Source organism: Saccoglossus kowalevskii, chromosome 12 (assembly GCF_978046115.1).
Source record: "Saccoglossus kowalevskii chromosome 12, keSacKowa6.1, whole genome shotgun sequence".
Classification (NCBI taxonomy): Eukaryota; Metazoa; Hemichordata; class Enteropneusta; family Harrimaniidae; genus Saccoglossus; species Saccoglossus kowalevskii.
This window is the reverse complement of record NC_140652.1, coordinates 4632164-4648880: the sequence shown is the minus strand read 5'-3', so window position 1 is coordinate 4648880 and position 16717 is coordinate 4632164. Positions and strand designations below refer to the sequence as shown.

At 35.3% G+C, this 16717-nt stretch overlaps 1 protein-coding gene across 1 annotated transcript in view; it reads right to left on the bottom strand.

Moving 5' to 3' along the window:
• Positions 1-10883: 10883 nt before the first annotated feature.
• LOC102800499 (uncharacterized) overlaps positions 10884-16717 on the bottom strand; it is a 34811-nt gene continuing 28977 nt past the window's right edge. Inside the window, exons 3-6 of the mRNA XM_085506359.1 lie at positions 15330-15448; positions 13806-13883; positions 12902-13012; positions 10884-12182 (exon numbers count right to left, since the gene is read on the bottom strand). Coding sequence (XP_085362485.1) covers positions 10968-12182; positions 12902-13012; positions 13806-13883; positions 15330-15448 — 1523 coding nt within the window. The 3' untranslated portion in view covers positions 10884-10967. The remainder of the gene's footprint in view (positions 12183-12901; positions 13013-13805; positions 13884-15329; positions 15449-16717) is intronic.

Sequence of the window (16717 nt, the reverse complement as noted above, 5' to 3'; positions counted from 1 at the left end):
TAATTTTATCAATTGCAGCTGGTGGTGGTTTTTCAAATCAAACGATAAAGAGTATAATAATAATAATAATAATAATAATAATAATTTTATTAATTGTATAATGGGCTCCGAGTAACGTTTAACTAAACGACGCTAAATTAACCATACTTAAAGGGAGGTAGTCGTCGAGCCACGCATGCGCGAGATATATGGGTCTCATATAAACAGAGATGATGGCGACTTTGACTGCGCAGATCAACGAGTCGGTGAACAAGTACAAACTGAGACGTTACCAAGCTTGATTAGGTATTTTGTTTAGGTGATTGGAAGGTATCGAAAAAGTCACCGGCGGTAATTAGTGCAATTCGCGCCCAGGTCAAACATCTTACTTCTGATTTCCATTAGAAGAGCGCATTGGATTGTGGGAAAATCAATGTTTATCAACACAAACGTCGCACTTGCAGAGCGCGACGACTGCCGCCCTTTAATTTTTCTACAATCCGATGCGTTCTTCTAATGGAATTCACGTGTACGAGTTTTGACCTGGGCGCGACTTGCGATAACTCGTTCGATGCCTTCCAATTACCTAGTTAAAACTTCTAAATGAGATCCATATCTCGTGCATGCGTGGCCCAACGACCACCCCCATAATATTAACAACGTTGATTTGCAAGTTTTCTAAGTGCGCGTGATATGTTGTTCGATTACGTCAGTGACGCTACAGACGATTCCAAGTTCGTGCATGATGCCCACAGTGACTTACCATTTCCAGGAGTTGACGATAGCTTATGTATATTTACCTGAAAAACACATGGTGCTATATTAAATGGTTCTTGGGGAATTTTTTGTGTTGTTTTATAACAACAAACTATGAACAAGGACGACAAAATGGCAACATACGTTTCACATACTCAACTATTTTAAAGGACTGTTATAATTATCTATACCATAGAGCAGAAAGGGGGTCTAGGTGTTGGGCTTTAGAGGTACAAAATATTTTATGTACATCTGGTTATGGACATGTATGGTATGAAGAATTGATAATAGCGAGATGTTCTTCAGTGAAGTTAAAATAAGATGTTTTGATGTATCTAGACAGAATTGGTGTGCAGAAATTAATAAAAATGTAAAGCTTCAAACATATTGCATGTTTAAACAAGATTTAATATATGAAAGATATCTTGCTGCTATTTCGTTGGCTACTCCTATCTATTCATGTGCTATAACTAGACTTAGAATTTCCTGTTATCCCCCAGAAATTGAAAATGGTAGAACATTGGGTATTCCACGTGACCAAAGATTATGTCCATTTGGTTGCAGGGTCACAGAGGACGAATATCATTTTACTATGGTTTGTCCAAAATATGAAGCACTTAGACAAAAATTCTTACCAAAATATTATTTTTCACCACCAACATAGATGAAATTCATTGCATTGCTACAGAGTACTAACTCATATATTTTACTAAGTTTGGGTAAATATTTGTTTAATAGTTTTCATTACAGAGAAACTGAAATGGAAGTATGATTTGAAGTATATGTATCTAGTAATTTTAAAGCGAAGTGTGTAATTTAAGTTTTGAAATGTAACAGTACTTTAGACCGGTGGCCATATAGTGCGGAATAAAGAAATAACATATTCGGACAAAAATTCCACGTGACACAGAAACCGGCAAATGGTCCGTTTACAACATGACTGTCATAAATCAAAATGTGAAGCTATCCCTTTAGTTTGGGGTTTTCTGATTTTCTGACTGTGCCTCGGTGGAGAGATATACGATATGGCCATGTTACATTATAAAACTAGAGTTACTATCCAGGGTTAGCTTGGGTGGTCGCTTATTCAATGATTTAAAAATACCCCCCTCAAACGTTTATACTCCTACATGGAAGCTCGTGAATATCTTTAGTATTTACTATTATTGAAATTCATATTTGTTTTGCGTGTGTCCGTGTCCACATTTCATATTTTATGTAAGGTACGGGCAAACAAAATCAGCTTATAGGAGACTTCCGCACCTTTAAGGTCGAACTTTCCCCCTTGCGTAGCATCTCCAACGCGCAAATGGTACCAAAACCCACCAATATCAGGTAAATATTGAAGCGCCGTACACAATGTAAGGGTGCAGTATAGTTTTTACTCAGCAATTTCTTGCATTAATATCCGCATTGTTTTGCTGGAGAAACGGCAAGCATTACATTCCAATATTTTTATGCAAGAGGGTATTATAATATTGTAATGTGTACATTTACCGTATCCATTCAACCCGGAATCGTATTTCAGGAAAACTTCTGGAAGTGTGACGTCTTGTGGGTATAACATTCCGCTCATTCAAGGATTTTCACTATTCTGTGCTCAGTAACAAATCAATACCTTGAGCGTACAATGGAATGTATTCGCTCTTCACTATAATGTACTTACGTTTTCTTGAAATAAAAGAAGTAACTCATCTCTTGGCCGTTTTTCAACGATATTCTAACTGTTTTCAAGTTGGTGATGTTCAACGCACACGCGCAGTAACATTATGACAACTTGAATGCATTTGCCTCGTAAACAGTTCCCTAACGAGAGCTGTATTTTAAATAAACGGTATTTTATATGGAAATTGTAACAAGACACGCTTGAAAAGAAGCTCGTTTTTGATATCAAGGCCATGTTTGACTAATATTTCCAAATACATCAGATATTGATTTCCCCGATAAGACAATGATGCTACTTTGATAGGACATTCCCGGACGACGAGATGAAATATACTGTAAAATACTTTATTTTCGCTAAAATAATGATTCAGTGAAAATACAATCCAGCGAGTATACCTTTTTTTTGTCAAAATCAGTGAAAATAACTTCCATAGAAAACACTCAAAATGTCTTCAGCGAAAATTAATTCCAGCTACAATAAAGTATTCTACAGTATTTACTTTCGTGTTGTATTCATGTAATACACATGCCGATATTTACATATTCAAGCTGATTCTAAGCTGAAACTCTTAATTGAAATAGTTGTCCAATGTACAGAAAAATTGGAAAACTATTCACTGGATTTCAAGTGTGGGTGTCATGAAATAGACCATTTTCCGTACACTGCGAGAATCACGCGTTATGCGTGAAATCGAACGTAAAAACAGGACAAACAAAGGTCATAGCGTCGTAGTGGCGTCAAACATCGCGTGGGATTCGACAAACGCGAAAGTATTTTGGGGAACATTTCCATGCTTAATAATGTGCTGTACACATTTGATGATAGGCAATTTCGATTAAGTAAGGGTATTCGGAAGCAATATTCCTCTGTCGAAGATCGGCCGGTCGGTGTGAGCTACGAAATAAGGAAATTCCAGTTCAAAATCAAATCGTTCGATTTTTGCGGCAGGCGTTCGACGCGCGTCCTTTATGCATCTCGCGAGATCTCGCAATTGTACGGAAAATCACCTATTGTTGGGGCTAGTTACATGCTCAGTATTCATTTTTGTAGTAGCAGCGTGACATGATACCAAGATCCCGTTTCAATCTCGCTCTCATAAGCGTTCCCAACTCAGAACAATGCGAATGCGCATGCTCAAGGTAACTGGGAGGTCCAGGTGAATCAAAATAGCTGCCCACTGATAGCATCAGTCTCGATAATTAGGAGGTGAGACTTGAATGGAATCTTGCCATGATGTCACCATACAGAACTGTGCACGATGCAAACCCCAAGTGATGTACCTCTGATCATGACACAGCGACACGAGTCGTTGGTGATAAATGAATTCATGTTGCTATACGTTTCATATTAAAATAAAGTTTTGAAAAATATTTATCAGTAATTTTCCTGACATCTGTCGTGGCATGATTTTTTTTACTAAGTTATGCGTACAGTTTAGTTAGTGTCCGACCTATAATGGGAATGAGGTAAATAAAGATTTTGTCTCTTACTAGTAATAATTGAAAATATAGTACACCGTAGCTGACTTTTTTAAAAGGAGTTTTGGGCCAAATTGAAGTAATATATCATCTTCTTTCATTATAACAGATTAAAGATATTAAGATACCGAAAATAAAACAAAAATTAGACTATTTGTTGGGGACGAGAGTCTGAAATTACTTCTTCACATCTCAAAATTATGACATATGCTGAAAAAGTTGTATATTGCTATTGATAACAATCAACAAATTACTTGCAATTCGGCGAGTTTCCGAAGCGATAATGATGTTATGTAAATACGTGTAGTCACACATTTTGAATTCGTCTCAACTCCCATAAAATGAACTTAAATTGGGACTCAGACTCATTGTTTTAAACGAAATTTGCGCGCACACGGGCGGCGCCGACCGCAACTGGTCAGTATACCGGCAAGTAATCATTTTACAGGGAAATAAAATTGCTTTGTTGAGGGCGCACTTTACAAATAGACTTGATTGAAGCATAGGCCTCTTATGTCTATGATTGAAGGCGGTGTTTACCGGTTCTAACGATAATGTAATGAAACCAAGTGGCTAAAACACCGGCTAAACTTTTGGTTAAAGCTAGAGGGTAGTCACCTGCGCACGCGCGGGAATTGAGTCCCAAGCGATGATAACACCATGTTAAAAACGCAAAGGCTCATGAGTAGACGCTCGTTTGTAAACGCTATGGTCATCTAACGCATGCGCAGGTGACGACTCCCCCGCTTTAAATCATTCTCTATTTACCTTCTAAGCAGCTTTTCTAACAAAATGACAGACAAAGCATTCAGAAGAGTAAGTTATAAAAGGTCTACTTCTGGGCTCCCAGACACGGGTTATAATGACTTTACATCAACTAGAAATTGTACATTTATATGAAATACTGTCGCTGATCGGCTCACGGGTTGGATGACTAAATCAATTTAAAAGAAAATAGAGAAAGTGTTCAAGGTTCTTCGTGTAATTTTGTTGTACCCTACTGTGATAACAATATTTAATTTCGGTAAATCTTTAGTATTAATACCGTAAAACAGAAATGTGGACATACCAAAATTGAATACATTCCTACTTTCAAGCATGTAGGAAGAGGGGTGTTGGTTTGCGGATGGCTAGAGTTCACCCACCCATTTATCTTCCCGACAAAACAAAACTAGAGCTACGTTTTCTGAGGCAACTTTCTATAGCAAGCACTAGAATGTGCTAAGTACAAATGAAAGGTATTGTAACATAACCAATAGCTCAAATTTGAAAACCATCGGTAAAATCAGGTAAAGCACTGCATAGTATATAACTGCGCACTGGATAAAGGGGAAATGTTTATTATCAACAAATCTGGCACAACCGTCAGCCACAGTTACTAAAAAATAGTAACCTTGAGTCAGCCGACATCTGTACCTCTGTTCATGAAAGTAACTAAACGTTCTGGCAGTGGAGAATAGCGGTTGCATCACGAATCTGTTTAGGGTGCACTCATTGGTTGAACGGGAAAGAGAATTAGAATCAGAATCATTTAAGCCTTTTTCTGCTACCAATCAGTTTACTGAAAAATAGCCTCAGAAACTGGTTTTGTTTAATTTAGTTTTTATTGGAAGTTTACCGATTTAATACATCAGTGGTGAATGAATGGTAGTTTTTGCTTAGTTACTTTTGTGTATTAGACACACATGCTGTAGTGTTGGCATCTACGCAGATACTAAAATGACTGACAAAGGCATGTCTGTATATAGAAAAATGCAACTGTACAAAGAGTAAAACAAAAACTCATTCTACACAATTCTTTATTCGTATGGCAATAATTGTTCACCTTAAAAAAGCCCTGCAGTGATTCAAAATAAAAGTGACACGCCATGTACATGATAGCATACCTCCCCACCATGGCCAATACACAGGCTTGTGTCATTCAGAACAGTACACCCATACTTGCATTAGGCCATCCAAGCAAACAAACCTTTAAAAAAAAAAAAAATTACCTATTTTATTAAGTTATGCCAGAACTTCTGCTCTACAAACTGACAGAAGTACTAGGGCAAGTTCTTAAGATCCTGTCTGCTTAACACTATGGTTACAACTGAACATGGTTTGGCATTGGATAAGTGGATATATAAATTAAGCAGGGCACAATTTTCTCCTAACATCCAACAAGGAATCGTAGTCCTAAAACTGATCAAATTTTCCTTGCAATAGATTAAAGATTGTTATTTTGAAATTGGAAAGAACTTACTGAATTTAAAAGATAGCCATCTCGTTCAACCCCCACATAGGTTTTCATTGTTAGGTTACATAGGGAAATTTTGATCACTATTTACGACAAGGATGCCTCGTTTTCAGGTGAACACTACCCTCCTCACATTACAGAGCTTACCTTTTAACACATGCACTGCTCACTTAACTATTATAGCATGGTATAACACCATCTCATGCAGAATTGTAATTATTATCGTAACTATGATCGACCAAGAAATATTTCGGTTTTGTCAAATTATTGTATTTTGCACGCCTGCATAAATAAACCATGTAAAATTGGGTGTAACATGCATCGTTGTAAAGAAGTCATTCCATGCCCAGTTATATCAATAGCATCCTTCTCCAATACGAATACTGTAAAATCTGTATTAGAAGCCGTTGCTTCTATTAAAATAGTACAATGCAACAGAGGGGATGCGGCTTTTATTAGAGCATCTACACGTACGAGAAATGGTGAAATTGTTAAAAAAGAATGGATGCGGCTTCTAACATAGAATTTACGGTGATATAATTCCCAAGAAAACTGCATCTTAATACTGTAAAATACTTTATTTTAGCTAGAATTCATTTTTGCTGAAATGGCTATTTGGGTGTTTTGTATAGAATTTATTTTCACCGATTTTTGACAAATTGAATGTAAAATATAGAAAACGTATATTCGCTGGATTTTATTTTCACTGAATCATTCCTGCAGTGAAAATAAAGTATTTTACAGTAGGCATGTGATTTCCAAATTAGCGAAATCCAATTATATTAAAAAGCTTGGTCACTGCGAAAATACTCTGGGTTACTCTAAAACGAGAAATAATTTTGGTTGTTAAACCAGAATAAGTAAGCATATCAAATTACAAGGATACACCACAGGCCATATTGATATTAACCTCTAGCATTAATACGATTACAGAACATCAAAAACAATATACATTATAGGAATATACAGAGTAACATACTGGCATTGGAAGTCAAGGTAATCTATTTACATCAGTCTGCAGAATAAAATGCTAGTTGCACTTCAAAGAGAAATCAAACACTTGATCAGAGATATTGCTACTCCATCCATAGCTCTAAAGATACCCCACCCCACGCGGGGCACATCTAAAGCAGAGCATTGCGTAGTGACACGTACATTAGAGGAAAGTTAAAACAGAAAGGCATACAATTAAATGTGTGCATTTATAGAAAACAAAATCTCATTGGCACAGGCTGAAAATAAATTTGTGACTATACACAAAACTAAACCTTGTACCTCTCAATCCCACTCTACCACAAATAGTACAAAGTGAAAATGTACTAGTAACATTTTTTAATTATCTGTGATAGCCATACATTGGGGCAACTTGGATTTGGAAAGTCATTTTTCAACATTCTCTTCCACATTATCAAGTTACTGAAGCATACCAAAATTACATTTTCAATAACTTAACAAAGGAATCGTGAATTCACAAATGCCCTGCCAACAGCTTCAAAAAGTGGTTCACAAGTGTGTGCATACTTATTTGATGCCATCTCATTTTAAGTGCACACTAGTATTCTCATGATACTCTAAATACATACTTCAGATTTCTGTAATTACATGCAAGTGATGTAACATGCCAGTAAAGCAGTTTACTCAAATCATGTTCAATAAATATTGAAATCAGATAATTTTGTTGTGATAGTTTACAGCATCTTAGGGAGTCCTCAAGTCAGTGCAAATTTTGCAGGCAATTTTTAATTCCAAATATTTCCAAGTATTGTACATGGTTGATTCACAATAAAAAAAATGTTCCCTCCTAGACTCTTTTTTTTTGAATTTGTAAGACTGCTTTTATTGGCATTGAAACAGAGTGGACATGAACTTCAAACAGCAAGGCATGCCAGAATGTCAGACTGTCAAGACCTGAAATTTGAAAATCATGTTGATGCAGAGTCGTCCATTTTGAAAGTAACTTCACATACAAAACACTACAAGTTTTAAGAAAGTGTCCTTGGAAAAAAATGTTATAATCTGAGTAAAAAACAGACACCAGAGTAAATACTGGCCAGTATGTGTACAAATATAAAAAGCAGTTCAAGCTATCTACGCTAAGTCCTTCAAAGATTACCAACACAATTCAGAGTTGTATACAAGAAAGGTATTTGAAGACAGTTTGACCATTTGCACTAATACAGGAACAACTCCTGAACGAACTAAGCTAATCTGTTTTTTCTCGTCAATAATAGTTATGGCTAGTTTAAAGTGATGTCACAAAAAGACATCCAAACTCGTAAAATGATAGATAATCTTATAATTTATATACAATGAAACTAAATATACTTCAAATATGTATAAACATGCAGGATATATTAGTCTAAGCCATATAACCCGTATTTAGGTGGCTAGGTGTGTTAACATTGGCAACCACATGGCACACTGTATTATCATAGTTGCATTTGATCCACGGAAAGCAGTATTTAAATGTGGATCTGACGTAATATACACAAGGAAATGTAGGATGTCAGATTAATTGTCCTCGACAACAAAGCATTCAATTTTATCTATGCATACTGTAATTTATTCGCTGGTTTTTAATTTTGCTATTTCAATCGTTGAGTAAAATCCATTTCAGCAGGTACAATAGAACTCGTCTGAATTTAAAATACCAGTGAATATACTCAAAATATCTAAATAGTGAAATTAAATACCAGTGAAACAATCCTCCTACAGTATTAAGCAAGATTGAATACCAGTGAAAAATAATGCTCTTCTATTATAAGCATATAACAGTGTCTGCCATAATGTCAGAAAATCTTTGTTATTCAGAGAAAAAAAAATATTTTTTTATATGATTCATACAAGCCTATATTATCAATTTAATATTTACTGATGTTAAAGAGTATGCTCAGCAAGTTTTTTTTTTTTGAAGGGGGATTTTTTTCACTTGCTGCTGAAAAAATTAACACAAATTTAGGCAAACCTTTGGCAGCATAAAAAAACTTGGTTGTGTTCAGCAACAACTTAATGAATTTTTTGTTATATTTCTCCACAAAATTAATACAATACTTTTCTTACCAAGGAGAATTAAATTGATAATACATGTATCTGTTCATAAACACAAAAATAAGACTTTCTCAGAAAAATAAGTTTTCGAAAATTAGTCAAGACTCTGTTATAAGTACATGTATTAGGGCTTAAACTTTGTTGAGGGCGGCCATTGTTGAGAGAGCGGCCATTTTCATTAACAAATTTGACGAGATGGTCTTTGTCCTACAGTAATGGTATGGAGAATAAATTTTTTTTTTTTGAAGGACACCAAACCAAACTCCTAAGATATCTCTAAAGTTCAAACTCACTTATTTGGTGCATCAAAGTTCCTTTTGTCAATAAACCAAAGCCTTTCAAAACTGTGTTTGCATGTGGTCAAATGAAAACCACCTTTTCCCTTCCCTTAAAGAAAATGCTTCTTAAATTTGCTGATACCAAAAACTTGTTCATTTAAGCATTTACATTGTCAAGACTATCCACTACTCACATATATCATAAACTATTGAAGTCCAAATTAACAGTATAATGCTCAATATATATATAAGCAAATTATTAATTACATGGTCTATTCTGTCTCCTTCAATGAAGAAAAAAAAATACAGATATTTACTGAATCTGTGTACAAAATATGAGGTACAGGTTGTTTATGTTTGATAGCAATCTGGTTTTATCACACATGAGAAGTGAACTATACAGATTCTAGAAATAACATGGACATGCAACTGAGATGTTTTCATTGATTTAGCATCGATTTATGAATTTGGACTTCACAAATCATAACACACCTTTTCTGACACATTGCCCGAGTATGAAGAGTGTTTCCCAAATTTTAAATCAGAATCAGCCAGCCAATGCTCAGCAATGAACCGCTAACGTCAAGCGGATTCACTTGAAAAAGCAAAAACTGGAATGAGCTATTTTAACTCAATCACAATGAAGCCTTTTAAAAAAAACAACTCCATCATCCGATGCACTTAAAAACGTTTTCCACCACTTTGATAGTTGACATTTGCTGCAGTCCATATTGATTCTAATATTTGTGGGCGAGCTAAAGGCAATAATGTATGGAGATATCCAGTTGAACATACTGCAGTGTACAACAGAGCTAGGGAAAAAAAGTCAACGCACGGACCCATTAACAAGATTAAAACAGACCTACATGTGAAGACATGCCCCCCTCCCCACACACACACTGACAACAAAATCTTGGACATGAGTAATAATTAAACCAACTTTTTGACAATATATAAAATCTGGAAACGTAATAATTTGAAAGGGGAGTTGGGCTGGACTGAATTTGGCAGGAGCCGTAATTGATGCTAAATAACTGTATCCAATTGTTTCCCTGCAAGACCCAAACCTTGGGCTTGTAGTTCACTACATTGTTCAAGGCAGGAGAACTGAATTATATTCAAATGAGGATTTTGAAATTCATACAGAAGTGAATGACAGGCAACTTTTGCGTTGTCGATGCTGTTCGAGAAATACAGATTTTTTCTGTGTAATACTACAATGCTAGGGCAGTTTTATAAAATTTGGCTTTGAAACTGGATGGCCTCTCAAAAGTCAAGCCCAACTGAACGAATGAAATGCAAGTTATTACCCGGGGATGGGGTGTAATTGTGCGTATAATTTCATAGGAAATGGTCAGAACAGGGAGAACAGAAACACCTATTTAGTACCAAAGGCTCAATAGTCCAACTCAAGGGTTTCAATAATATATTGTGCTACATAATTTATAACTTTTTGCATCTATATTTTGATTGTTTATACAAGTGAAAACAGATTATTATACTGAATTTATATCTTCCTACAACGTTTAAGACACAGGCCTGGTATTCTTGTAGTTAGCACAGTGCAAATGTTCCTTGTCATGAATAAACAGACATGTCAGACGCGGCCGCTCTTCATTCTGGGCAAAAGAAACAGTGAATTTCGACACTGCAGTGTTTGGAATGACAGACAGGGCAAATCCATTTCCACCAGGGATGTTACATTCCAGATCATAAATAAAATGACGAATCAATTCACGAAGAAATCCACCATGGCTGACAACTAGGATATCAGCTGTTAGCAAGACGTCATCGCCGAGATCTAAGACTGGGTCCGAATCGCATCGTTTCATGACCACAGGTTGATTTGAATTAGGAGTGATGACAACATTGGGTGTGATGTCTTTATAGACTTCATTATCAAGCACCACATTTTCATCGTCTGAATCTTCAATTACAAATTTAGTTCTATTATCATCCTTATCCTCATCATCACTTGTGACCTTTGCCCTCTTGATAGCACCGTCGCTTCGACCCTCAGACGACGCACTCAATGTTCGCTCTCGTCTGTACATGCCATGACGTCTGTAATCAGAGTCGACCAACTCATTGCCAAAGGTATTACTAGGAACATATACACTTGTAGGAGTTGATATGCCAGGCTTGGTATTGTCACATGGGATTTGTTTCCCTGCAGATCTTTCGAGAAATGAACACGTGGTTTTCATCGGGATGGCACTGCCACCTTTAACACTCTCCTGTTTATTCAATTTTAATGAACCCTCTAAACCAACATCCTCATTGTCCTGTCCATCTTTTATTTTCACAGAGTCTGTCAGCGCAACATTTGCAGTGATTTGACTGGTATCCACATCAACTTGCGTCGTTTTTGAGGTGACCTGACTAGCATCAACACTTTCAGTATTGTCTCTTTCACGATTAAAGTTTTGAGTAGAATCTTCTAAATCAGATTCTGAATCATTTCCCTGAGTATTGTGATTAGATCTCACATGCACCTGTAAAGGTTTCCCCCCACTTGGCACAAGTACAGTCGCAGCTGCATTCCCTTGTGAAGCTGCGTGCATATCTGCTCGTCCATTTGGATCAACATGATAGAGAAAATTGCTACACCCATCAGCAGTACCCGGCGGCTGAAGCGTCCTATTTGTATTGCCATTACTTGGTGTAGACAAGTTTTCAAGTTTTCTACCGACGACAAGTTGGCACAGTTCCTGGAAGAATACTACAGCTCTCTGTCTTACCTACAAAATCAAAATAACAGTTACAATGAATAGAAAAAGTGACAACTGAGAACAGAATAGTGTAATCACTTCTTGTATGTGTGTAGATTGAATTTCCAACATTGCAAAAAAACTGAAAACAAAATTTATTCAAAGAACGCTGTTTAGCTGAGTAATATGACTGTATTAGCTTTATTTAGTAGCGTATATATTTGGGTATTTGAATTACAGTGATTTTTCCATGCTCAAAATAAAGTAATGTTTTAATATACAACCAGAGCGATTATTAGCTTCTATGTGCTTCTCTCAGAGGTGCGCTTCTAATTGAGAACAAGCAGCCTGATGGTCGAAATAGTTCTATTGTCTTCTAATATTACAGAAAAAACTATTTTAACAGGAGTCAAACAAAAATACAAATATCAAGTACATGTATGAAAGTAAATGAAGACAAAAATATTTGCTAAAAATAGAAAATTGAAGATATCATCAAGAAATAAACAAATCTGACAAAGGTCAACCCAAGGTCCATTTGTACCTACATACCAAATATCAAAGCAATTGACCTGATAGTTTTCAAGAAGAAGTCAAAAATAGAATTGTTGATGAACGACTGACAATTACCTACAGGAAAAGCTCCGCTTTGTCATCTTTGAAAACTGTACCTACATTTCTCATGAAGCATATACAACAGACTATGTATGAAGAAAGTTCAAGTGTTCATTGTTACTGTACAAACTTACCTGATGAATAGTTTCAGCACCAGGGGGATTATAGTCTCGTATAGAGACTTTTTGTCTTTTGGCAGCTTTGCGTAGTTCCTGAATTGGTTTTCCTTCTATATCCCCATATTTCTAATACAAAGAAAGTAATGTTGTTATGGACAATGTGCAATCACTGAGACATTCCCTCACCGCCAGACTTTCTCGCCATAATATTTCTGTACTTTCTTATATTCTTCAATATTTTTGGAAATAAACCCTAATTTTGGAGCCAACAGGCAATGTTTGATTCAGCTACAATTTTTTTCTCAAAAAATTTGGTTATTTTGGTTCCAATCTCCTGTAGGAAAGAGCAGGCTATAAACAGGGCTAATTTGGAAATTGTGATGAAAAGGGGAGACTGGTGGTAAAAAGGGTAAAGACAAAGTTTTAAACATGAACCAGTTTGACAAGGAGTATTTGAAAAACAAATGGCAGCATTCTTTCATGAGCCTTTCAAGAACAGTGGATCCACCTTGCTTGAATTTTAAAGAAAACTATAGATGTTTTTAATATGTCAATTATATTGATTATAATAAGAAATAAGAGTCAACAAATTTGCAGTAACGCATATGCAAATTAGTAAAAACACATATGCAAATTAGCAAAAATACATATGCAAATTAGCAAAAATACATATGCAAATTTGAAGAAATATGTATGCAAATTAGCAAAAATACATATGCAAATTAGCAAAAATACATATGCAAATTAGCAAAAATACATATGCAAAATAGAAACTAATTGACGTAACACGCATTAGGTTAAAAATGTCCGAAAACGAGTGTCCCTGAGCGGCAATGAAGAGACCATCCCTCTCTTCAGATTGTTAATGCTCTGGAAAGTACCAAGCAATTGTCTTAAAAATATTAGAATGCATTCTTACCCGTTCTCTCAATCTTGGATCCTTTGTCAGTGGAACACTTTGACATGTTTTACTTTTAGATACTATCTGCTTAGCTGTCTGTATAAATGAAAAGAATATGTTCGTGAGTGAGTGAATCATTCATATCATTCATTATTACATGTAGAAATAAAAACCATTTGTGCCCTTGGAAGCACAAAGTTGATTATTTACAGAGTACCAAAAAACGAAAATTCATGAAACCCCAAATGAGAGTCACAGTGGACTTGTCGGTGTGAACGTAGGCCTATAAAAACTAGACACCCGTACTAATGTTGTACAAAACATCTATGAAATGAAATCCTGAAATGATGTTCTGAATGTAGTTTAAGCACTGGACTACTAACTTGTATCTTGCTTCAGCAAGTGTATAAGCAGTCAACTGCATTGTAAAGAATCAAAGTTGCATACATGTGGCCAGTAGATTGTGCAAACACAATCATACATATAGATTAAAAGGCCAACATGTCCGAGACAGGTTTTAGGCATGCGTCAGATGGCCATAGCGTGTCATTGTTCACAAACAAGCATCTAACCATGAGCCTTTGCATTTTTAGTGTGTGTTGTTATCGTCACTTGGGGAATGCGCTTTAAGTTTTGCAAAACTTGCATCAATATTAGTTAGGAATAAAAATCGACCTGTCCATTTCTGATGAATAGTTTCGTACACGTTTACAGACTGATTTTTGACTAAAATAGCTTTCAATTCATTAAATTTGATTGAATCACAAAATAACAAATCTAACTGTGAGGATAGTACTTGTATGCAAACTTTAATCTGAATCAGACAATGTATTGGTAAGGAATCAGCACAGACATGAATTATAAATAATGGCCATTTTTGTTCAAATTTAAAAACAAAATTGACGTGCACCTATAACCCAATATGCATGATCATGATATAAAGATTGAATGAAATTGACCTGTCCATCTCTGAAAAATAGTTCAAAATATATTTAAATATCAGAAATCACCACCAGTCTGCCATATTCAATAAAATTGTCATAAAAAAGTCATCATACATAATCTTTATGTTACGTTTGAATAAGCTAAGTCATAGCATGTCTGGGAAATGGCACACGCGAACTGGCAGATGCACCTACCCTAAATTAAAAAGATGCTACTACATGTATTTTGTCAACATGATTCTAACTTGCATTTATATTATCAGATGCAAGCTTCATAATTCTTTTGGTACATGAATAATCAACAGTTTTGGAATCAGGCTGATATTTGACAGACTAAGCAGGATACATGTGTGTACTGTAAAATACTTTATATTAGCTGGAATTAATTCTCGCTTCAAAGACTTTTTAGGTGTTTTGTATGGAATTTATTTTCACTGATGTTTGGTGAGTTGAATGTAAAATATAGAAAAACAGGTATATTCACTGGATTTTATTTTTACTGAATCATTCCTTCAGGAAAAATAGCAAAAATAAATTCTAAGCGAAAATAAAGTATTTTACAGTAACTACATTGAAGGAAACAATATGATGAATTTACCTGTAGTGCTCTAGTGAGATCACTAACAAAGCAATGCGTGTACTTTTGACTCTGTAGTCTTCTACCAAGCAGAGCAGCTTGCTTCAACCCTTCTTCCGAAAGCGGAATATCTTGTTGTCCTGTAAGAAAACCATGCACAAATCATTATACTACATGCTGTTGAAATATTTACTGGGTTCAATTTTAACCAATTCAACGTAGCAGGTATACACTGCTACACGTACAGTGTACATGTATTAATGATAACAATATTGCTCTTAACCTAACCAAGCCATGTTAGTTTTCAGAAATAAACATTTATTTGAAACAAATTAACAAGCTAAACATTTTACTTATTTGTTCTCTTCATGTATGTTACCAGAAAATCCAACATTATATTCAGTAAAAGTAAAAAAAAAATCATGGTGAGAACTGTTGCCACTAATAATTTGTAGGATATCAATATAGTCATATTGGGCAGTGTGTTCTGTCTGTACCACAATTCTATGGTAGGGTTGTTGGGCGACGATTCTTGTGTTTGAGATAAGGATACCTACAAATGGGATTTATTTCGACAATGAGCTGTTATCACTGTAAACAATGTTAAATTATTCTTCAAATGCTCAGTTTATCTTTTAAAACAAACTAATTTTTTGATTAAAAAAAAAAAGTTACGTAATTTTTTCATCAAAATCCAAGCCAAAAGATCGTACTACAACATCGACAAACCTCTTCCGCGTTGCGTCAAAAACATTAATATATTTAAATGAGCTATGGTAATTTGGACAAGTTGGCATCATGATTTGACCTGTCAGGTCAAAGAACCCCGTGGCGGATACTAGTATTTTCTAGCATCGAGCATTTAATATGGCAACTGGAATCATTCACTTACGATGAAACTATGTTGAAATGAACAAATTTATTTCTGTATGTTATTACAGTCAATACTAAGTACCGGTAAAAATCAACAATTGCGAAACGCAGCATGACCGGATTGTGCCACCGCGATCATTTGCTACTAAGCAATGCAGTTGTGTTAGTTTTTATTTGAATCTTCTTTTAGAATTAACTTACATTACTAATAAAAAAAAAAAAATTGTATTTGGCGTACCAGGTTCCTTAATGTGATTTTTTGTTGTTGAAAAAGATGACACTGGGTTACATTGTAATGAAATTTGAGGCGTTCTACTTTCTAATTCAAGAAAAAAATGTATAACATTTTAGATTAGCTTCTGCAATAGTTTTATTTTGTCTTGGGTGGTCCAACTGCCGGTGCTGAAAGTCATCATAGATGAATTTTTTTAATAAAAATAGAAGTCGCAAAAAAATATTTGATGATCATTTTTTGAAATTTTGAACCCCAAATAAGAGCCCATCAGCAGTGATATCACCCCGGGTGATTTACTGGA